At 35.0% G+C, this 24,813-nt stretch overlaps 1 protein-coding gene across 1 annotated transcript in view; it reads right to left on the reverse strand.

The window, feature by feature from the left end:
* Positions 1-566: 566 nt before the first annotated feature.
* The window catches only part of LOC142346110 (uncharacterized), a 134,305-nt gene continuing 110,058 nt past the window's right edge, over positions 567-24,813 (reverse strand). Inside the window, exons 5-7 of the mRNA XM_075398613.1 lie at positions 16,084-16,181; positions 1,934-2,066; positions 567-809 (exon numbers count right to left, since the gene is read on the reverse strand). Of these exons, the coding sequence (XP_075254728.1) occupies positions 567-809; positions 1,934-2,066; positions 16,084-16,181 (474 nt within the window). The remainder of the gene's footprint in view (positions 810-1,933; positions 2,067-16,083; positions 16,182-24,813) is intronic.

Below are 24,813 nucleotides of genomic sequence, written 5' to 3' on the forward strand. Positions count from 1 at the left end.
CCCCTTGAATCATAATAGTTGCAGTTTACCCTTTACACCTTTAAAGGATACCCCATCCGCAGTTTTGGTGAAGCTTACCCTTCAGGACTAGTAAATATCAGAGAGAACTACGCAGAAATGACTTAATGCCCACGGTCGTTACCAGTTTATCCCGTTTTCGAGGAAGGAAAAACAAATCAGGCATATGAAAAGAGTTTTAAAGATGCATAAAAAACAGCAGAACCCAAATAATTCGTTTAAGAGGAATTGGATCTTTTCCGTTTGTGCCCCCCCCCCCCCCCCAGTACGTTATGCGCCCCCCAGTTACAGAGCACAGCACGTGTCATTACATAGTAAATCATCATGTAAAATTATGGCACGTGCGTCTGGGGATGCAAATAATATGCGCCCACTAAGCTGGGGGGGGGGGGCACAAACGGAAAAGATCCGAGGAATTAAACAGACAAGTGCTAAAATTGTGATCAAGCTCTTAGTTGCATCAAAATTGATATAAAATCCAAGGAAACATGTTGGATAGCAACATCATATTATCTAACGTGAAAGTGAATTCAGAGTGCCATTTTGAACTATACCTGTTGTTCGTTCCCTTTTTTCAATCTCTTCCAACAGGGTGCGTGATATCCCAATTTACACTTCTCAGAACACGTCACACAGTAGAGCACATCCATATGTAAACATAGCGTATCACCTTCGTAGAATTCTCTTCTCTCCAGCTTACATTCTTCACCCACGCATGTGATAATGGGCGAGGGAGGATTCGAGCATTTATCACGGATATGCTTTAGAGCTCGTGCTTTATCCTCTTTGGTCTGAAAAGCATTGGATTAAAAACTGCAGGAGTAAACTTTGCTTTTCTATATTAAATCTAAAAGTATTGGTTTTATACACTTTTTATCGGATCTAATTCATGTGTATAAAGAACTTGGAAACCTAACAATTGGACAGCTTCTTGCTTGTGTGAGATGCCTTTCAGTGCTCAAGGTGTGGAACTAACTACTGTTGTAGGGCCTCTAATGAGCACTCGAAAGTCATTCTTATCATTCAAGAACTGTACTTAGACTACTCATTCTCATTGCGCTGGGAGGTGTCTCTCGCGTGCTTGAGGCTGTCCTGGACTGCATCGTTGAAATGGAATTTATTTAACCTTAATCTGTTTTTTTCTCTCGTTTTATTTTTAGTTTTCTCTGTTTATCTTCATCCTCATGATGTTTCATATTTTGTTCAATTTTCATGTTAACTTTAATAATAATGCTTAATTTTTGTGATAATTAAAATTGAATCAAATGCTCTTGGGCTGCCTTCAACAAGCCTTAGCAGGCTTTCCGGCTAGTCCAGTCTTGACTATGTATATACCTATCGATGTTAATTTTTGTAATTTTAATTGTTCAAGACGAATTCAATTGTTATTATTATTAACAATAATAAGAAAGCTACTCTAAAAGATTCTCAAGTATTTTAAAATGTTTGTAATCGCAGCTACAATAGCTTTCTTTGAATAGTTACATCGGCTGAAAAAATATTCTTTAATGACGCATTTCACTAACTTAGATAGCACATTTTGAGATGAGATGATCGTTCCAGATCCTAGCAAAAATCCCTTCTTCATTTCACAAAAAAAATGAGATTTTTTGAAGAATGGAATTTATAAAAGGAACGTCGGTAAACAAACTTCCACGAATCGCCATAAAGCTCAGAAATGGGTAGCCCATTTCAGCAATAGTCATTAAATTTTTCAAGGAGCCCTGACCTCCTTCAGTTACAAAATATAACTTTTGTTAGTTCCCCATAAATTTGCTCAATTTTGTTTTCGAGGTCCACTTTAAATATTAATATAGGGTTTTCAATCAGCCCAAATACTCGCTGCGACATTTATGGTAGGTACATGCTCTAGATAATAAAGCTCCATTTTTCAATATTTCCCCCTTTTACTAACAGCGTCAATATTGATCCTCAAGAATCGCAACACATCAATGCAACCATCATCCTCTCCTGGCCACGTTGGAAGTTGTTCACACCCAAAATTCTCTTCATCCACGTCTCTCAAAGCATTGAGTGCCTTGTTAAACCTAAAATAGACGAAACCTAAAATTGTTGGTCAGTTAGAGGCCAAAAGAAAAAAACTTCAGTGACTGTGATATAAAAATAAAACAAATACAATGAGGCTCGTTTATGTGCGTTTGCACATAATGTTCCAACCCTGCTCACCTGCATTTTTGACTTAATAATCTGACCCAATAAGGAAGAGATAGAAAACATTAAAAAAATACATACTGTTCCCCAAACCAATAAATGAATTAATGCCGCATTAAAGGGCCGATGAAACCTGCCATTAATGAGACTACGAGACAAGACAAATGTAAAAGTAAAATAAAAAAACATTAATTACACTCAAAACCCGATGTCTATATTTAAAAGAAAAGGCAAGAATGAATTAAAAATCAGATAACAACTAGGATCTTTTCACCCGGGTCAAGGTTTCGACGCTAAAAAATGCTTTAAAATGAAAGATTTGCGGTGAATGCAGTGAAAGGATGTAAGAATTGAGATTTTTAGCGTTAAATGCGATGAATAAGGTGAAAAAACATTCAACGCTGAGAATCACAAATCTGATGAAAATTCACCGCTAAAAATTACTGTATATTTTTTGCGGTGAATTTTTGTAAGAGTTGCGGTTTTTAGCGGTGAAATTTTTATTTTCACCGCTTCCCGATGGTAGCAGTGAATTATTTTTTTTCGCCGCTGAAGCCGTGAAAATAAAAAATTCACCCCTAAAATCCGCAAATCTTACAAAATTACATCGCATTTCATAACGTTTATTGAATCTGATTTAAATTAACAAGAAATATCAATAAAGTAAATGACAGATAGCGCAGTGGACTAAGAAGTTGTTGACATGCACGAGATTAGAATTCGAGATGAGAGAAACGAAAAAAATCCGGTTAATGCGGTTAAAAAAAATTGGTCGCTAAAAATTGCAAATCTTAGAAAAATTCACCACTTTCACCGGATTCATCGCAAAAAGATGCGGGCGCTTTGCGCTGAATTTTTTTTCACCGCTGTGCACCGCAATTCTTACATTATTTTTCGACCAAACCTCAACCCGGGCAACAATTGCCCCCCTTTTGCAAAAGGAGGTGGGTTATTCTTGAATAGGATTTAAGCGATTTATTTATAAACCAGTCAGAGACGACTAATAACTTTTCACGCATGCACATATTATGTTAAATTGAATAGAATAAAATACACCATGGTATGGCAACTAGCCGACCAGGAACACAAAGCGAAAAGAATTTCAGACTGGCGGGTCGGTGGGCGCGTTTCGCTGCCGACAGCAATTTCCGCATCACCTCCAACAGCCCATGAGAGGCATGGCCGTGGAGAGCGAACCACAAATGCACTTAGACATAGACTGATATTCGGCTATTTAAACTGCAGGTCAAGTAATATTGTGCTAAAGTATAGCACAGAAGGGGGGATTCTCTACTAGGTACCAAGGGGGGGCAATTGTTGAAAACATCCAAACATAGCTGGCAGATTGCTGGAAAAAAGCCGCGATAAACGCTTGTGGCCTACCATGAATTGAAACAACTAAAGAAATAAGATTGACAGATCGATCAACAGCTTTTTAATAGAACACTAGATTTTTTGGGTTAGATTCGGACTGTCATTTTTTAAGAGACACATTTGCTCTACAAGGAAAAAGACCTGATGGAGCTTTTTCAAAATTAATATTCGCAATTAAAACTCAAGACTCTATTACTCAGGAATGAGGGCGTATAATTTTGGCACCACTTGGATGCACCGTTATCTCAATCTGCTTTAAAATTGAGTAAAAAAATCACGCCGCAAAACCACTCCTTTTTCTCTTTAATCCGTGTTTCGGCGTGACCAAAATCATTACACCAATTTGACTTCAAAAATCATGAAAATGTGTGAACAAATCTTAAAAAAAACATCGACAGAAGAATTCCGGAAACGACTCGAAGCGGACATTCATTAAAACGCCATCCAATTACTCATCAGACAAAACGTGCCTCCAATAATTTGTGATTATCTTTAACCCAAACCATAAAACAAAACAGTAAAAACAATAAAATCAAATCTGTTAAAATATAAAAAAAAAATCTGATAAAATTTTTCTTATACATCGTGATCCCGAAAAAATGTCTCTGCCAAAATTACTTCATCAAAACAACTAGTACTTAAGAAAACCATTTATGATAATGTTTTTTAAAAATACTTGAGGCAAAATTATGAAAAAAAAGCAGCTCTTAAAAAAACTTGAACTAAAAAACTGGAAAAACTTAATGAATTTTTTAATATTACAAACGCATATAAGTCCAAAGAAAAATCCTATCACTCAACGGGGCATGCAGATAATCGCAAAACGATAGGCAAATCATAGTAGGCTAAGAAACTTTTCTAAAGAACAGAAAAACGAAAAACTGAAAAAAATTTTAAAAAATAGTTCCAATTTTCGCTATTTTTTGTTATATTTCTCAACAAAAAATTATTCATATTCACAAATCTGTAACCAATTGTTTACTCTAAAATTTACTCAAAAAGAAGAGGTCTTTTCATTACTCATTTGTGCCAGCAAAACAAAACAATCGTGAAGAAAACGCAAAAATAAGCCCGAACATCAATAAAATACAAGAAAACCTCCGAATTAGCATAAAATGTCTTATGAACTTCCAGAAACCTTAAAAGCACTACCAAAAACATACCCGGCAGATTGCGAAAAATAGCCGCCGTTGATTCCCATAACTCTATTGTGATTGAAAGAAAAAAATATCAACAAAATTGATTTTTGTATAAAAACATTTTTAAGTGCGATTTATTTTGATGTCATTTCGTAATTGAACATACTCCTGTCTCTCAGTGAGAGGCTACAGGGTCTAGTATCAATACCAATAAGCATTATAGATAGTAACTAAAATTTATGGGAACAAAGTTCAAGTACCGGGCATCTAAAAATGGGCTTTATGGGTTTATCCCGTTTCTATTTCTCTGACTTTGATTTTTTTTATACGGACTCTCTTCATTTTGAATTGCTTTGCTGAGCAGCTGGTGCTTAAAAGGACTTTGAGCAGAATGACAGAGTGAAACTAGCCTAGAGAAGTCAAAAAGATTTCACGCAAAATGTCGAAAAAGCGGCAAAATGGGTAAAGAGAAAAAAAGTTCGAAGTAAAAAAAAAATAGGAGCGCTATAATAGCCGACTGAGAAGATGAGGGCGGCTATTAACCAGCCTAAAATTAACACAAAACCATGAACAAACCTCTTAACAACCTCTCTTTTCGCTCCACTCTTCATTTTGTTCAGCAAAAAAATCACTCCAAATTTTTTCACGTGTTTCATTTCCCGCGTCAAAATTCACTCCAATAAAATTGATTAAAAAAAGGAGTTCTCCAATACTCCTCTTCGAGTCGTAAAAAAGACAGCGCCCAAATACAATTCAAATTCTTTGAATTGTAAAAAACCAAGAGAAGGCCAATAATAGCCCCAGCTATCGCTGTGCGGCTATTAAACAGAAGCGTGAAAAAGTCACTTGAGAAGTCAAAGAATGTTCTAGAAGAAAAGCGAAAAGTCATGAAAATTCATCAAAGTCATGAAAGTCAAGGTAAGACGAAACAAAAATCTGTTAGACAAAGTAAAAAAATATGAGCGCAATAATAGCCGCCTGGAATTGCTGACGCGGCTATTAACAACTAAACCAAACAAATCAACCTCTACATTACTAAAAATGATATCAGACCTGTGAGGTGTTCTTTCAATTTTGAATAACTGACATGCAACCAGGTATCGCGAGAAACAGTTACCAAAACCGACTAAATCTCGCTAATAATAATTATTAATTTTTTGTGCCATTGTGTTGTAGCATGAACTTGATTAGTCACTTAATTATAGTCAATATAACAATTCATCAGGAATTACATTACTCCTACTTATCTTTCATTTCTTATTGAAATCGAGCTGGAACAAAAGCTCAACTCATTTTCAATTTTATTTAAATAATTATAATTAAACAATGTTGTTAAATTCGATAAAATGAACTAAAATATTCTTGAGAAAGCGAACCAAAATGAACTTCTAACTCTGAAGTCCACAGCTACTAATTTAGAGCCAGACAAACATTGTCTTCAGCCAAATTTAGTAAATCGTAAAATTAGAAACATCACGATAAAACTAACAATCAACTGCACAATTGTTTGGATTCGAAAATCTAAGAGGTTCAACCTTATCAGCACAGTTTTGAAAGTCAAAGGGGCTTAAAATACCAACTCAACAAGGTCGTCAACAAAACCTCGCCAAGATGAACCATTTTACAAGTGATCGAATTCAATTTGGGCTAATGCTTGTGAGTTGCATCGCTATATGGCAGTATACTGAAGGCCTTCCCATAGAAATTCCATTCCTAGTTTTTTACCTACCCGAGGGGTGGACTTTAGGCGTCTTTTATTCTGTTGTGAGCGGTTTGGCCAATTTTTCCCTACTTTTCATTCCGTTATGTTCGAAATACGGCCTAAAACAATCATTGCTTGTAAATTATACTTTAGGGTTATTATTTTCAATAGCGCTCACATTTTTGTGGGATAAAACGATTACAACAGAATTTGGGATATTTAAGCCCGCACTCAGTATCGGTTTTTTCACCGGGTCATTTTTCATTGTGGCTCTTGACGCGTTAAGAGGCGCTTTGGTATTTATGTTCGTGGAGCAATTTTACCCAAATTTTGCAACTGCGGCGATTGTGGGTGAAGTTACTGGTGGGTTCTACGCTACACTTCTCGTGTCAATTCAGGTCTGCTATTATATTAAATTGAATGTTGATTTTAAAAACATTCACAAAAACATAGGTGAGATGTCTACATTGTTGTTTGTTTTGTTGTTTGCAATTTCTGTCCATGAATCAGAATTTGAGAGTTCCTTTCTTTGAATATCTGGTATATTTTAGAGCCCCAAAAATGCTCCTATTTTTTCATCCGATAAACTACATCCTGCTATTCACAAAAAAATTGTTTCTATCTTAAATTCATGACCTTTTAAATTTTTGGGACAGTTCACAATAACAGGCCAAACGAATTAAGGGTAAAAACTTTGAAAATTGATTTTAGAGTTCTAAAAAAGATTTTATTTGTTAAAATGATTTTGCTTATCAGAATATATCGACACCAAAAGTAATAGATTCAGATTGATCCCAGTAAAATGTTAGAAAAAAACTTCACATAAGTATTTTAGGGATACAAAGTCTTATGGACGAAAACTTCAATTCAACCGCTCGAAGGCGACAAAACAGAATCCAATTCGACCTCAGAAAACGGGAAACCTTCTTCCAATAATTTTGCAAACAACACTGATTCCCTCAAGTCCAACATCCTATTCCAGCCTGAAGGATTTTTCGTAGGAATGGCGTCACTGTATTTCGTATCCTGTTTATCACTGTACTTGCTATTATTTCTGGAAAGAAACGACCACTCAATTTTTAGCCACAGCTTCAAGTACTTTGGTTATGAACAGACTGAAAGAACTGCTGTCAATTTTAAAAAATGTGATAAGATCTACACTTCGTTAAACAAGGACAGCCCGGAAAACGACCGAAATTCAAGCATTTCATGCAATAAAACAGGAAATAATAAAAAGGAATATTTGATTAATATACTTTTACAGCATATTGAGTCAAAACAAAGTCACAAATACTTTCTATGGTTTGTGTTATTTCTTTCCGGGGGAAATTTGTTCATCTTTTCAACATCCTTTATGGCATTTACGACTATTCCATACAGTGAAAAAATTTACGCAACAGCTGTTATTCTTTGGAGTTTGTGCTTGCCAATTATGGGCATTGTAACCCATTTTTACCCAGTTGAGCGGTTGTTCACGTTAATATTCAGCGTTATAATTCACAATGTGATATGCACTAGTTTGGTTTACATTGCAACCTTAGCACCAGAATGCCCGTTCTTGGATTCGACAACATTTTCCGGTTTCATCGTATTTCTCTGGATGGCTGAGGGCATTTTGGGCTATTTAGAATTTGCGTCAGCTTTACATTGTCTATTGGAAATGAATATCCCAAATGCTTTTTTCTGCGGGTTTATTATCTCACATATTGGAGAATTTGTGATTGGTTGTTTCTTTTTTGCTTTGATTAATTTTACTAACTTGTTCGAAGCAGCTTAAGCAAGTGCAAAGGATATGCTGATGGTATTAAAAATTGGCCGAGCTTCATTGCCCCCTTCCCTTTATCGTATATAAAATAAAAAACAGGATCTTTTCCGTTTGTGCCCCCCCCCCCCCCCCCCCCCCCCCGCTTAGTGGTTGCATATTATTTGCACCCCGAGACGCACGTGTCATATTTTTACATAATGAATTACAACAATGTAATGACACGTGCTCTGTAATTGGGGGAGGAGTGCAGAATGTAATGTTGGGGGGGGGGGCACGAACGGAAAAGATCCAAAAACCCATTCAATAAGTGTGTGGACAAACTATTAATAATTGTTCATATTGCGTGATATTATTTCAGTCTAGAAATTGAAGTAAAAATGCACTACACAGCCAAGAAAATATCAATTATAGATGACCAGCCCGGGGAAGGGATGAAGGAGGTTAATTATTGTTCCGACCCTCTTGAGGGGGGAGGAACTATATACTCAAATGGGTTTTTTTTTGTTCCGTGAGTTTTCGCCGCTCGATATATTCATCGTAGAGACTTGAGACTGGTATCATTAGAAAGCTCGTCCGGCGCAGAATATGGAATTAAACAGATTTTTTTAATTTTCGTATTCTACAGGGAGTTATCGAGGTTTAAACTTCTGAGAAAAGAAGAGTGAATTCACGTTGTTTCTATTCACATTTTCCGGAACTTTTTCCTAAATTTTCGTCAATTTTGCTAAAATTTGTTATAATTTTTAAGAATAGTGTCATTGATTTTATTTTTGAAGACGAACAAGCATTGTTGATTGTTTTGATTTAATTTTTTTGGTCAAAAAATCTGGATAAACATTTCAAAATTTAGCCTTTTTCATCAAAAACAGCATGAAATAAGCTACTTTAGTCCACTTTGATTAAATCTGCCGACAGTACACCCCCAAACAACACTCATACAATCTTTGTAGACTCAGAGGGGGGCTATTTCTACTTCAGAGTCCGCTAAGAGTGTACTGTAGTTAAAACTTTGCAGTTTTTTGCTAACTTTACTCGTTGATTATCAAAAATGCAGAATTTATTTTGAGTTTTCAACTAACAAATTATCTATATCTACAACATTCGAAAAATCAATTGTTCCTAACGGACAATAAGTATTAGCAGGGCTAGTTTTGGGCCATTCTTGGACTGTTACAATCCAAAAAAAAATCGGGTTGTAATCAGTCGGTCTTTTTTTTTTTAAAAAAAAAGACTTTTTTTTTAATAATAAAGAACAGAACATGTCAAATCAAAGCTCAGGAGTGATAGGTCCAACCAATTCGCTTGCTAAGCAGCTCCAAGCTAATGCATTTAGTTTTTTAACTGAAAGTTTATGGTCGTTTCTTTTTTTAAAAATAATTGACTTTTCAATAAATAATGGCTTAATTAACTTTTCCTCTATTTTTTTCTTAATTTGTTCAACTTCCAGCTTAGTGTCAGCAAAGAAAGACTGCTTCTTCTTTGTACTGATTTAACATTTATTCTCGGGTGCAGTTTTAAGCCTGAAGTTATTTCTTTCTGGCTTTGATACTACAAGATTTCAGATTTTTGTTTGTTTTGATATTTGCCAGTTTTTCACGTTTTCTAATTTTGTCACATTATCAGATTATTAACAGTTCTCATGTCACCTTATTAGCATTTCGAATAAGGCACAATTGAACATATTAAAATCCTAAAAGATATACATCATCGTTTTAACGGCCTCGACGCCTCTTTCTTGAAGAAATCAATTGAATTTTTTAATTTTGTCTCTAACTGTCATTTATACTTTGTCGTTTCGGTCGTATGAAATTTCCTGTATAGTGATAGCTTTCATTGGCTTTTCATGGAAGAATAGAAGAACCGATATTCCGATATTAGTAGATAGCTGATGGCTTTCATGACTTTGAAAACAATTGTTTTCAAAAATTAAAAATAAAACTTTTTAACTTCGCAATTTTGTTCTTTTTATGTTTCTTTTTGTTACCTAATCTCGTTAGTTACTTACAGGTCAAATATGACATTATGAGTGTCAAGGGAATAAAAGGGATTGCTGTCCCAAAATCTTTTTTTTAAAGAATTTGTTATGACCTTACTGGCTTCGACACCGGTTTTTCACAAAAAAAAGTAAATTAATTTGATTTTTGTCATATTTGACGTTCTTTTTGTAGATGCAAGAAATATTCTGGATAATTACAGGTCTCGAGGGCTTCCTTTTTATGAATAAACGACCCTATTTAATTAGCTCTCTTTGTAATTAATGCCTTTCAATGCATTGAATGTAATTTTGTTTCGAAACAAAATTAAAAGTATTACATTCTTTAGCACTTCGCTTTTTTGTCTACTTGTTACCTAGTCTTACTAATAAATGGCCACGTACTACATTATAGCTGTTTGAAGAAGGCGCAATCAAATATATTTTGAGTGCCAAAATTTGGTTTGACGGCTTTGACAGCGTTTTCTGGCAAGTTTCAATTGAAATTTTGTTTGTTCTTTGTTGTTCTTTTTAGCCGCTTTAAAAAAATGAATAAGGACAGGTCCTAATGCCCTTCTATAGAAGCAGTGGTAATCGTAAATTTGTGGTAATATTAATTGATTCCTAATGGTAATTATTACTTTGAAGTTAACTGTTTCAAAAAAAAGTTAATTTTTTTACTTTACTGTTTTTGTTCTTTTTTTGTATAATTGTTACCAAACCTTTTCATGGACTGGTCGCATATGTTTGCTGATGATTTATAAGTTATTTTTGTTTAGTTTTAGGTTTATCTGACGGTATGTTGACTTTGTTATTAAATTTAGTTTTTAAGAGGGACATAAATTTTTTGATGTAATTAATGTTTGTTGTTGTTGTTGTTTGATTTTGCTGTTCGTCTTGACTCGCTTTCTTAATATTGACATATTACAGCAATCTAATGCATCAATTTTTACTCCACTGAGTTATTTGCTTTGGAGGCTATCTTATCGTTCATACAGAATTTTTTGAAAAAAAGACTTGGGCTTTTTTGGGATTCGCAAAAAATAATTTTTGGGTTTTTCTATCTGTTCCTCATTTGGTAGACAATTATGCCAAAATTGTGGATGGGCGGTGTCGGAACCTTATGTGCCATCGCACATTACCGAGCCGTCTTGTTAATTATTATCATTAACTAATGATCGACTAGAAGAAAAATTGGCAAAAAAATAGTTCGTAATAATTATAAATAATTTGAAGACGCAAATGAATTTAGTAACTGATACGTAGTTCAGCCTTTTTATTAGTTTGGGTTGCTTTAAACTAAAGCAAGGGTCATTTTAATGAGTGAGGTAAGTCCACTCAAAATCCATTCACGCAAATGACCTGAAATACGTTTAATCAACACCTGTTGCGATAATAGCAGTTGAATAAACTGCAAGTTTAATAAATTTTCATGCCCGATCGACACTGGAAAAAAACTTCAGCATTAGACTACGAGTTTATCACACTCTTTTATCGCCACTGTTACTAAGTAAAGAGTGGTGATAAAAGAGTGGTGATAAACTCTTAGTCTAATGATGCAAACTGTTTGATAAACTTGTAGTCTAAAAAAATTTGTGTGGTGTGTGTTATGTGTGTTGTGGGTGGTGTGTTGCGGTGTGTGTGTGTGTGGTGTGCAAGTGTGGTGTGTGCGTGTCTCTGTGTGTGTTCGTGTGTGTGCGTGTGTGTGTGTGCGTCTATGTGTGTGTGTGTTTGTGTGTCTGCGTGCGTGTGTGTGTGTGTGTGTGTCCGTGCGTATGTGTGTGTGTGTGTGTGTGCGTGCGTATGTGTGTGTGTGGTGTGTATCTGTGGTCTGTGTGCGTGTATTTGGTGTATGTGGTGTGCGTGTGTACGTGAGTGCGTGCGTGTTCGTAGGGGGGTGTGCTTAAGTGTGTTTGTGTGTGTGAATGTAACTGTGTGTGTGTGCGTGTGTGTGTGTCTGTGTATGTGATTGTGTGTGTATGTGTATCTATGTATGTATTTGTGTGTGTGTGTAAGTCTGCGTGTGTGTGTGTGCGTGCGTGTGTCTTTGTGCGTAAGTGTGTGCGTGCGTGTGTTAGTGTGTGCGTATGTGTTTGTGTGTGTAAGTGTGTTTGTGTGTATGTGTGTGTGTGTGTGTTTTGCTGTGTGTGTTTGTGTGTGTGTGCATTTGTGTCTGTATGTGTGTGTGCAGGTGTGTGTGTTGTGCGTGTGTCTGTATGTGTGGGTGGGGACGCATGAGGACAAAACGAAGAAGAGATCCAAAGAAATATTACTTACCTCTGAAAAGGTAATTGTCCACAAAAAATAAAAAAAGAAAAACCAATAAAACTATGTTCAATTTTGAAATGATCGCAACAGGCGTTGATTTAAAAAATACCACAGGGTTGTTATCGACCTCGAGGTTTTCATAACACCTGGTCTTCGCCTCCGCTGGAGAGAGTGGGAAATGGCAAGGATGCCGTTAGTGAGAAGAAAAAGTTATTCAGAAAATTTCAGCTGTGCTGTGTGAGCAAATGTAAAACGGAAAAAGGGCGTCAGACGACGAAACAAAAACATCGCCGGAAGACTCCGGAATCGGCTTAGAGTAAAATCTAACTTAAACACAAGCCAACCACTAACTGATGAAACTCTAAACTTCATTATAGCATGCAATTCAGAAAAAACATTATCAGGGAGAACTGAGACTTGCTTCTGACTTGCTTACAACCTGGGATAAAAAACAAGCTTAAAACAAAAACATACCCGGTAGATTGCTGGAAAATAGCAGCCGTTGATTCCCATAACAACGATTGAGATTGAAAGAGAAAAAATTAAAACAAATGATTTTTGTAGAAAAACAAATTTGAGGGCAAACTATTTTGATGTCATTTTGCAGTTGAACATACACTTGTTTCATAGTGAGACGATACAGGAGCTAGTATCAATGCCAATAAGCATTAGAGATGGGAACTAAGACTTAGTTCGCGAAACAGGCATCTAAAACTGGGCTTTATGGGTTTATCCCGTTTCTATTGCTGATTTCGTTTTTTTAATACAAACTCTGTTCACTTTGAATTTTTTGCTGCGCAAGTGCTGTCTTAAAGCACTTTGAGCAGAATGAGAAAAGAGTGAAACTAGCCAAGAGAAATCAAAAAGACCACGCAAAAAGTTGAACAAGCTGTGAATTGAGTTAAAGCGACAAAAATTTATTCGACGAAGTAAAAAAACACAGCAGGACAAGTCCTGACGTATAATTCAAAAAAATTCATTGACTTTAAAAAAATAGACCAAGAGCGGACTAAGAGTGAATTGAAAAACCATTTCGAAAAAAGTTAAAAATAAAAAAAAACAGAAAATCAATATTCAAATGCCGCATCTGAAAAAAACCATTAGCGAGAAATGGAAATTTGGTTCAAAAAAAACCTAGGTCTAGAATGAACGGATTGGGAAAACTAATTAGGACAAAATCCTATCAAGAAAATCGAGAAAACAGCAAAAAACTAAGTGAAATTGCCGCATGTGAACAAAAAAACCACTAGCAAGAAATAGAAATTCGGTTCAAACAAAAATGTAGGCCCAGAATGAGTTATGAATGAAATGGGAAAACTAATAACAAAAACTCTGATACAGAAAATTGGAAAAAAAATAGTAAAAACCAAAGTGAAACTGCCGCATGTGAACAAAAAAACCGCTACCGAGAAAGCGAACTTTTGTTCAAACACCGCATTCTCACTTTACTAAAAAAAAGTAGAGCAAAAAAATTTCACACGGCAAAGCCACTCGCTTTTTCGCTCCACTTCCTGGTTCGGCATGATCAAAATCACTACTCGAACTTGACTTCAAAAATCATGAAATTGTGAACAGCTCTTAAAAAGGTAGCCGAACGAATTCCGGAAGGGACTAGAAGCGTCAAAAATTCACAAAAGAACGTAACTGCAGCTGAAACCATTACCTTTTTTATTAAACCATTAACTCATTACCTTCCTAGATATGACCTAAAAATTGGTGAAATTTGTTTTAAACCACTGTCACCAATAGAAACAAAATGCAGCAAAATTTTATATTATTAAAAACGTTTGGTAACGTTTATTGTCCCAATTAATTAACATGACCAAAATACTGATAAATTGAGAAAACAGACAGGGCTATCAATTGCCCTAAAATAATTCATGATTTTAGCCCTCAAATAAATCATGAAAAAGATCGCGAAAGCAAACGGTCGACAAAAATCTTAGGAAGAATCAAAAAACAACTACAGTCAGGTTTATAACCACTGTAATCAAGACAAAAACAACACGTACATTTTTATTGTTGGATATACACTAGACAAAATGATTTCAAATTAATTCAAAAATTAAATTAATCATAGAAAAGACATAAGCAATAGTATAGTATTCATAGTAAAAAAAATTGTTTAAAAACAGTACCAAGGCCGCAAAAGAAATGCAATAAAAAATAATAAGTTAAAATTTCGGAAAAGTCTTCCTATCAAACTCTCAGAACTGCCTTATGTTGAAATCAATTGCAAACCAAAGAGATGACGAAAATTTAAGACAAAACTGAGAACATTCAATTTTTTAACAACTGAAAAAATCTTTAACGACAATAAATATAGAAGCCAGGACATGGATAGAACGATACGAACTAGAATGCGAAGAAAATGGACACAATGTAAGAAACACCTTAAAAAAGACTAATTCTTGATTTTTGAAAGTTAAAAATTAAACTGAAAAAAACAAGATAAACGAAAATATTTATTTCATTGTTAAGCATTTGACACATAGAAAAGACAACGAGTCAACTGAGACAGAGAACCATCCTCCTGAACAGATAAAAAAGTAGAATTCAAACATACGAAAAAATGAAACATTTTGAAAAATGGTCCAAAATTTTCTAAGACTGCATTTATGAAAAAAATTAACTGTTTTTCAAAAACTTAGCGCTAGCAAAAGATTGAAATTTTATTTAAACGAACTGAAAGTCCCTCATGTTGCACAAGACTATAGCAACTAAAATCAAAATACAGAGAAAAAACAGAAAATTTGGAAAAAAAACTACCAAAATCGGATTAGCATATGTACAATTTTTTAAAAACAAAATTGCATCGAGGTAGAAAAAGGCGTTGCGTATATGAATTATCAAAGGGAAGTTGCCATATTGACTGATTTCCGAAAGATTAACTGATTTCTGAAGACGGCTGAAAGATCCAAAAATGAAGAAATTAATAGAAAAAATCCAAAAACTAACTAAAAAATCAAGATATATGTGCTAATGTTGAACTTGAAACGCATTTTCAACGCATTGCAAAACAATGTGGTATCAATTTCCGAGGTTCACATCTCAATATAGCGTCAAATAAAAGTCATTTCTACAAAAACCAAATTACAAGCAAAAAAACTGGGCCACTTAGACGAAAAAACAGCTAAAAACGGTTATCTATATGGGCCATTCAGTCAAAAACTACTTTTCAAAGTAAAAAAGTCATTGACTAAAGGCAGCGCATGATCAAAAAAACTTCTCTCGCTCACAGTTCGCACGGCAATTTTTTTCACTTTGGCTTTTAGGTCAAAACATCGTCTGAACGAATAGTACTTCCGGTGAAAAAAAACCTGAAGATAACCAATACTCCTCTTCGAGTCGTAAAAAAAAGACAGCGCCCGAATATAATTCAATTCCTTTGAATTGTAAAAAAGGAGCGCTATAATAGCCGGCTGAGAAGCTGAGGCGGCTATTAAAAATTAAAAGAAGGAATATAAGCAAAACAAATTACTCGACAACTGTTTTTACACAAGCCTATCAAATCAAGAATTGGATTGCAACTTTCCCATTATAGTACATACCCCCCCCCCGTATTTACTGTACCGGCGCGCTAATCTAAAGCCTTGGAACTGAAACGCCAGCTTGTTTGCTAGAGTTCTGCATCAAAAATGAGAGATTCATTTAAGTCAGATTTTCTACTAACATGAAAAAAGTTGTGAGAACAAATGCCATGCAATAATGCCAGAGTGATGACACTTTGTCCTTGATTTGAGACTGAATGAACTTAACAATATCTTCCATCTGAAACACAAACACAGATACTTGAAAATATAAAAAATATTAGCTCTAATCACCTCAAAAAAAGGTTGAATCGTTTTCGTTTAGAAACCCTTCCCCTGTTGAGTAAGAATATTTTTCAACACACGCGGAAGCCACTAAATGACACTCATTCTGTTACTGGAGGCAGCATAACGTCGGGAGTGGTCTTACAGAAAAGATCCAAATGTCACTATATCTCAATTTCCTCATGATTGCTGAGGCCAAATAGCAGAAAACAAAAAGAGCAACAAACATCTATATGTCCAACATATTGCAAATTTGGCTTTATGCGTAATCGCATCGTATCAGCAATAGCCGACAGTGGCGTGCTCAGTTGCCCTTTTTCTTAATATGCCCACATTCTAGACCGCTATTTTTACGACCAGCGTTGCTTATTTTGTGGTGACTATGGCCCATTTTTTGCGTATGAAACTGTCAGCTGGGGAATGAAATATGGGGAATAATAAGAAAAAGGGCAGTTAATAACAGGCCGCTGTGGCCTAATTAATGCTGTTTCGCTGTGATTACGCAGAAACCGCGGTTAATATATATAAATATGTATAAACAGTGTCGGAGTCAAAATTTAGCCGGCAGATTGCCGCAATCGCAGCGAAATGAACTTACCCGTCGTATAATGCAGATAGAAAAATATACCAATATACGTTGAAAGTTATCGACGCCGCTCATAAAACTATGTAAAATCATTCAGCGATTCATTAATAAGGCTTGTTGAAATTTACTCCGCAGATGCTTTTCTATTAGTGACCTTTATAACACATTTTCTTTGAATTTAAACCAAATCAGATTAAACTTTTTAAAGTGCAAGTCATTTTATTGAAGGTCGTAAGTCACGTATCGTCAAAATCTAATCACGCAAATGAACTGAAATACATTTACAAGAGAGAGAGAGAGAGAGAGAGAGAGAGAGAGAGAGAGAAATGACGTCAGATGCGCAAAAGCCGTTAGTGAGAGGAAGAAACCACTCCTAAAAGTTCGGCTTTGCCGTGTGAATAAAAGGTAAAAAATGATCAGGGAAAAACTAAATTGAAAAAAATTTTTTGGAAACTTTCGTAAGTTACGACACAAAACCATTGTTTATTATAAATTGCCTGCCAAGATTTAATTGTGTTCAACTAAAAAACATCAAATGATTGGAAAGCATAAACGAAACAGCTCGAAACCTATTAACAGCTTGCCGGAATAGCTGCGAAAGAATAGATCTGCGTGCCATATAATAGAGATAGAAACAGATACAGATCTAAATTGAAAAAAAATTGACGCCGCTCAAAAAACTAGGCTAAAAACATTCAGCAATAAATTAATACAGCTTGTTAAAATTCATTCCACAGAAGCCTCATATTAGGGACCTTTACTGCACATAGGAGTTCCTTTGACCTTAAACAAATTCAAATTAAACTTAAGTTTCAAAGTGCAAAAGTCATTTTATTGAGTGAGGTAAGTCATGTATGATCAAAATCTAATCACGCAAATAACCTAAAATCTTTCGCAAAAGCGAGTGAGAAATGACGTCACGCGCGCAAATGCCGTTATTGAGAAGAAGTCATTCAGAAAATTTGACTTTTTCAGCTTTGCGGTGTGAACAAATGTAAAACGAAAAAAGAGCGTCAGACGACGAAACAAAAAAAAACCAAGAGCACCGCAATATAGCTACGCTCAGCTTACAGCTTCGCAGCTATAAAAAACAAAAGAATTAGGACAAAATATAAAAAACCCGTTTGACTATTTATAAACATACCCGGTAGATTGCCGGAAAATGACAGCCGTTTATTCTCACAACCCGGATAAAGAGTGAAACAGAAAAAAATAGTGAAAAAAAACGAAAAATATATCCTTAAAGTGTGACATCTTTTGATGCCATTTTCTAGTTGAAGTATGAATACCAATTTGCTAGTATCAATACCAATTTCCTTTTTTTAATACCGACTCTGTTCATTTGAATTGCTTTGATGAGCAATTGCTTTAAAAGCCCTTTGAGCAGAATGAGAGCCTAGAGAAGTCAAAAAAAGCTTTAACACAATGTCGAAAAAGTGGCACAATGATGTAAAGCGAAGAAAATTTTGTTCGATAAAGTAAAAAAATGGAGCGCTATAATAAGCCTATAAAAATGCTCGCCATTCTAAACTTACTTACTATTATCCTTAAGAAAAACCACTTTAACCGAAATTGTTTAAAAAAAGAAAAAAAATCTGATTCGAAAAAGCGGCATGTGATCAAAGAATTTTGCTCGCCTTGAGAAAACTTTTTCGCACCTCTTCCCTCTCTCTCAAAATCGCTGCTTGCACAAAAAAAATCACTTCTTTCTGCTGTTCTATTTGCTCAGTCAAATGACCCAGACACTTATTTTACATGTGCGTCATTTACTTTTACATACTGTTTTAAACAAACTCCAAAAATGATTTTAAAAAAAGATGCTTCAACAACACTGCTCTTCCAAACGTAAAAACAGGCGAATCAAAAATAACAGCTCCGCTCGGCTATCAGTACTAATAACAAGAAATAGATTTGTCATTCGCATTAGTATTTTTGGCTCAGGTTGTAATTTGGCATGAGTCGGTTTTCTCTCCATTAGTGTGTCTAAGACAAACTTTTCTTTTGCAAGGATTGCAAGCTTAAGCTGAATTCTCCACTTCTCCTATCAAATTCGTGGTTCTGAAGTTGTTCGTTTCCCGAAGGGCTCATTAGACAGTGATGTTTTTCGGGAGTATGTTTGCTGCCATGTTATTGGCGTTAGTATGCGAGCTCTAAATGAATGATTCGGTAAGCAAATTATGTGTAATTTGTTGGAATTAGTGTGAGATTCGCAGTGCAAATACATTTATTATTTTGACGGGGAACATGACAATAAATATTTTGACAGAAAATTTTGTCGGGAAAGTTTGCTTCAGCGAATGTACGAATTCACTCGGGCAATTCAATGGCTATTACAGCGTGGACAAATTGCTTGGAAAATCACGGAGAAAAGTAATCTAAAATTTAGACTAGCTTTTGCTGGTAAAATCGTAGAATAAAGACGATCAACTGAAAGTGATCAGCACACTCACACAAAATGAAATTATGATTTAGATTAGAGAACGAAATTGAGAGAACGAACAAAAACGATTTAGGTTATCTCACATTCGGACTGAAGAATTCGGTAAAACAATTTTAAACTTAATGAAAACTTATTTCCGCCCCCGACACTGTATCGAAGGACAAGTGAAGAAAATGATAAGAGGTTGAGGATTACCAAATATTGTTAAAGTTAAGTAGCAAAAGAAAGACCATCAACTGAAATTGAACTAAAAATTGGAATTATGATTTAGGTTAAAAATGAGAGATTGAACAAATTTTGTGATTTAAATTATTTCACAATCGGACTGAACAATAAGGCAAACAAATTTTAATTTAAATGAACAAAGTTAAAATTTACTTACAATTAAGCAACAATTGGTGATCAAGTTAACAGATAGCCCTTTGTTGATGCCAGTTTTATTTTTTGCGTAGAATAAGTCATTCGACCACAGACGTCTGTAAAAAGAAAGCTCCCCCAGCGTAGTTTCTCATCAAAATTTAAAATTTTTGGGTTGGAACAAAAAATTCATCAAAAAATCAGTAATACTTAGTGAAAATAATGAGGCCAAAAAATAATTCAATTGACTGATGAATTAATTTACTTTGAGTAAAAAAAATGGGGTCTTTTCCCATTATAGCCCCCCTCTGCCAGCATATACCGAAAAGCCCCCCTCTGCCAGCATATACCGAAAAGCCCCCCCCCCCCCAAAAAAAAAATCTAAATGGGGGTTATAATTTTGTGGGAAGGCTATAATGGGAAAGGCCCCGAAATTGAATAAATTAAATTGCGGTTCAGTGGAAAAAGCATTTAACAAATAACACTCAAAAATGTTCAAAAAAAACACAAAATTGAACATATAAGTCTGGTTTAAATGTTTTAACTAGCATTAACTACTAACTTCACGTTTGAACTCACAGAACACAGAATAGGTAAACAATAATACAGTGCGTGCGTATAACCCACAAATAAGTGAGTATGAACTGTGAGGGGGGGGGGGGGTGGTTTCAACGGACGGTTTCAAATAGACATCTAAATTCTAAATTTTGACATTAAATGGACGACAAATATTAATAACATACCCGGCAGATTGCCGGAAAATAGCCGCCGTTGATTCCAATAAGCATGACTGGGATTGAAATAACAGAAGATATTGAAAAAAAAAATTTTGTACAAAAACGTTTTTTAAGTTCGATTTATTTTGATGGCATTTCGTGGTTGAACATACTTCTGTTTCTTAGAGAGAGGCTACAGGGGCTACTATCAATAACAATAAGCATTAGAGATGGTAAATAAGACTTATAGGAACGACGTTCAAATAGCGGGCATCTAAAAATGGGCTTTATGGGTTTATCCCGTTTCTACTTCTGACTTCAATTTTTTATACTGACTCTGTTCATCTTGAATTGCTTTGCTGAGCAACTGATGTTCAAAATTACTTTTAGCAGAATGAGAGAAGAGAGAAACTAGCCTAGAGAAGTCAAAAAGATTTCACGCAAAATGTTGAAAAGGCGGCAAAATGAGGTAAAGCGAAACATTTTTTTATTCGACGAAGTAAAAAACATAGCAGGACAAGTCCTGACGTACAATTCAAAGAATTTTCAATGACTAAACAGAAAAACTAGACCTAGAAGGGACTACGAGTGAATTGAGAAAACCATTTTTAAAAAATCAGATCATAAAATAAGAAAAAAAAACAAAAAAAACAATGTCAAAATGCTGCATGTGAACAAAAAAAACTACTAGCGAGAATTGAAAATTTAATTCAAACAAAAAACTAGGCCTAGAATGAGCTGTGAATGGATTGGGAAAACCATTTAGAAAAAAATCCTATCCAAAAAATTGAAAAAACAGTAAAAATCAGAGTGAAATTGCCGCATGTGAACAAAAAACCACTACCGAGAAAGCAAATTTTTGTTCTAACACCAGTTTCGCACTCTACTTTAAAATTAGAGCGAAAAAAATTCACGCCGCAAAACCACTCGCTTTTTCGCTCCATTTCCTGTTTCGGCGTGACCAAAATCACTACTCCAATTTGACTTCAAAAATCATGAAAATGTGTGAACAGATCTTAAAAAAAAAACAGCAGGACAAGTCCTGACGTACAATTCAAAGAATTTTCATTGACTAAACAGAAAACTAGACCTAGAACGGACTATGAATGGATTGGAAAAACCATTTAGAAAAAAATCCGATCCAAAAAATCGAAAAAAGAGTAAAAATCAAAGTGAAATTGCCGCATGTGAACAAAAAACCACTAGCGAGAAAGCGAATTTTTGTTCAAACACCATTTTCTCACTCTACTTTAAATTTAGAGCGAAAAAATTTCACGCCGCAAAACCACTCGCTTTTTCGCTCCATTTCCTGTTTCGGCGTGACCAAAATCACCACTCCAATTTGACTTCAAAAATCATGAAAATGTGTGAACAGATCTTAAAAAAAAAGACAGCGCCCCAATACAATTCAAATTCTTTGAATTGTAAAAAAAATAGGAGCGCTATAATAGCCGGCTGAGAAGATGAGGGCGGCTATTAAACATATATGTAATTGTATGGAATGCAAACAATATGTTATAACGTATAGGTGGGGGGGGGGCTTCTTTGTCGGCTAAACGCCCTGTCGTATAATTTTCCTAAAACCAGTTCATTCAATGAAGCAATAACATGACGCAAAACGACGCAACTATTTCTGAGAAATCTCAGTTCCAGTAACATTAAAATCTAAAACAATGATTTCTAATATGGAATGTAATTTAGCAGACGGTCCAGGTAGCCGAAAAAATAACGTGTATCAGATAGTCGAAATTAAATATTCTAGCAAGTTATAAATAAAATTGGCTCAGTCTAACTTCGTTAGGGTCACTTTATTTTCCATTCTTGATTATTAGACTGGCCAATAAGAATAACGTAATTCGCAATGGAGACCAAAACTAACGAATCAACCGATAAACTTTATTTTTGGCTATGCCAACCGTCGGCTATCAAATTTTTGTATTAAAAAAAATAAAAATTGTAAGTTATTTCCCGTAAAACTTAGAGTTAACTCAAATTAGCTGTTGAAGGGCTTGTTGAGAAACAGCTCGAGTTCTTTTTTTTAAACTGAAACACAAAATTATGGATGAAGGGCGTCGGAACATTGTGTGAACAAACATTACAGAGCCTCTTTGTTTTCTAAAATTAACATTTGATTTATCTCAAGGCCCAATAGCAGGACTTTTACGGTTTATATTGCATGTAAATGTTTGCAAACCGAAATTTAGCGGACATTATATATCAATAAGAAGGCCTCAACAGGGTTCAATAAACCAGATGACAGATAGAGAGAGATCTGGTGCAAATTAAAGAATGGTTTAGCAGGAGTAAGCGAGAAATCGCCAAAACAGCCATTTACAACATGAGTTTTTTCTCTTCTCTCAGCAGCTTGTGAATTGTACACTTAGCGACTAGTAACCCGTACCGATTTCCAAGTATAAATCAGTACTGGGCAATTGTAAAAGCAAGTCTCCCATGTAATATATTTTGCTAGCTTTTTCGCTTGAAATTCGCTTCTTTGAAGCGCATATTAACGGCGCAAAAGTGAAACTTTCAACAGTCCGGAGGAGACAGTTAGGAGGACAAACGTCTACGCAGCGAGAGATCGTGGGTTCAATCAACGTACCAAACTTTTATTTTTACACTTGGCCCAAGTCTGACCACTGTAAAATCAGACTGAACTCAAATCTGGCAAGTGAAAAAGTGACATGAATCAGTCTATGATTCAGCAAGGATGAGAAAATGCATTTATACTGGCCCAGTACTGAAAAGCACTTGGAGTTAGGTACGGGAATGCTTTAAATTCGACGAGAGATGTTCAGGCACTTAATACCCTCTGGGTTCTACCAGTTTAACCTGGTTTAAGCACAACAAATTAAAATCATCAAGTGAAAAATAGCATTAAAAAGACAACAGGGCTGTCCTAATTGCTACAAACGTATTTTGAGAGCAATTAAATACAGTTGAACAATATCAGAACAAACGCAAATGTGAAACAACCCTATTCGAGAATGGATGGTTATCTTGTAGGAATCTGGCACATTATTACAAGGCCATGCATCTTCTGCTAGAATTTTCTGCAGATTCTTACACGATAACCATTTTTTGCCAGATTCCTACAAGATAGCCAGTTTTCTGCCAGATTCCAACAAGATAACCATTTTCCGCCAGATTTGTACAACATAACCATTTTTCAGTCAGATTCCTGCAAGATAACCATTTTATGCCAGATTCATACAAAATAACCATCCGGTCCAATATTAGAATATCTGCAAAAAAAATGTGGTGTCAATTAGCTACAGCTATAGGACGGATTACAAACGAGAGAACAAATTGCAGGGAACAAAAAAAAATTCGTTTTAAGATTAACAATGTGAGATCTCAAAGAGCCTGACCTTAGTCTAACCAAAGACAGGACCTATTGGTTTCATTCTGACTTTTTAACAAAATTATCAAGCATTATTTTGCTAAAAGCTAATGATTTTTAATGATTTTGAATACTTTTGAAATTATTTGGTTTAACAAATGTTGATTTATTTTTTAATTTCGCCTCAATATTTCTTCTTTTTGTTGACTTGTTGCCGAGTCTCATTAAGATAAATCCCATCTATTGTTTGAGTTATGAAAAAGTAAATCTGTGTCGTTAGGGTTTTGTCTGATTGTAATTTAACTTTGTTACTAGGTGCTTTTTAGATATTGGGTTTTGTTTTTGCTTTTTTTCTCGCAGTCTTTTTGATGGCAGATCTCGTTGTAAAGCGGCATGGCATTATTTAATTCAATTATTAGTTTGGTTGTGTAACGATTTTTTTTATTTCAAAAATCTATTTTTGATTATCTCTTTGTCAAAAATGTTGGTCAAAAGACAGTTAAGTCAAAAATGTAGATGAGCGCGGGTCGGAACATCATGTGCACACATTAACGAGCCGCCTTGTTTGATTTAAATTATTTCACAATCGGACTGAACAATTAGGTGAACGAATTTTAATATAAATTAACAAAGTTAAAATTTACTTACAATTAAGCAACAATTGGGGATCAAGTTAACAGATAAAGGAAATTGAAATGAGAACTAAAATAAATAGCAAAATCATGAACATAAAGGGAGGGTACTGACCACTGTACCACAAGATTTTCAAAAGTTTTTTGCCATCAGCTCTTGGAGAGCCCTTTGTTGATACCAGTTTTATTTTTTGCGTAGAATAAGTCATTCAACCACAGACGTCTGTAAAAAGAAAGCTCCCCAGCATAGAGTTTTTCATCAAAATTTTTGGGTTGGAACAAATATTCATCAAATTACAAACCAACAAACCCCCACAAAATCAGTAATACTTACTGAAAATAATGAAGCCAAATAAAAAATTCAATCGACTGATGAATTAATTTGCTTCGAGTAAAAAAATGGGGTCTTTTTCCATCACAGCCACCCCTCTCCCAACATATACCGAAAAGACCCCCCCCCCCCCCCAAAAAAAAAAAATCCAAATGGGGGTTATAATTTTTATAATTTTGTGGG

This window comes from Convolutriloba macropyga, chromosome 9 (genome assembly GCF_964194025.1).
Source record: "Convolutriloba macropyga chromosome 9, txConMacr16.3, whole genome shotgun sequence".
Taxonomy (NCBI): domain Eukaryota; kingdom Metazoa; phylum Xenacoelomorpha; order Acoela; family Convolutidae; genus Convolutriloba; species Convolutriloba macropyga.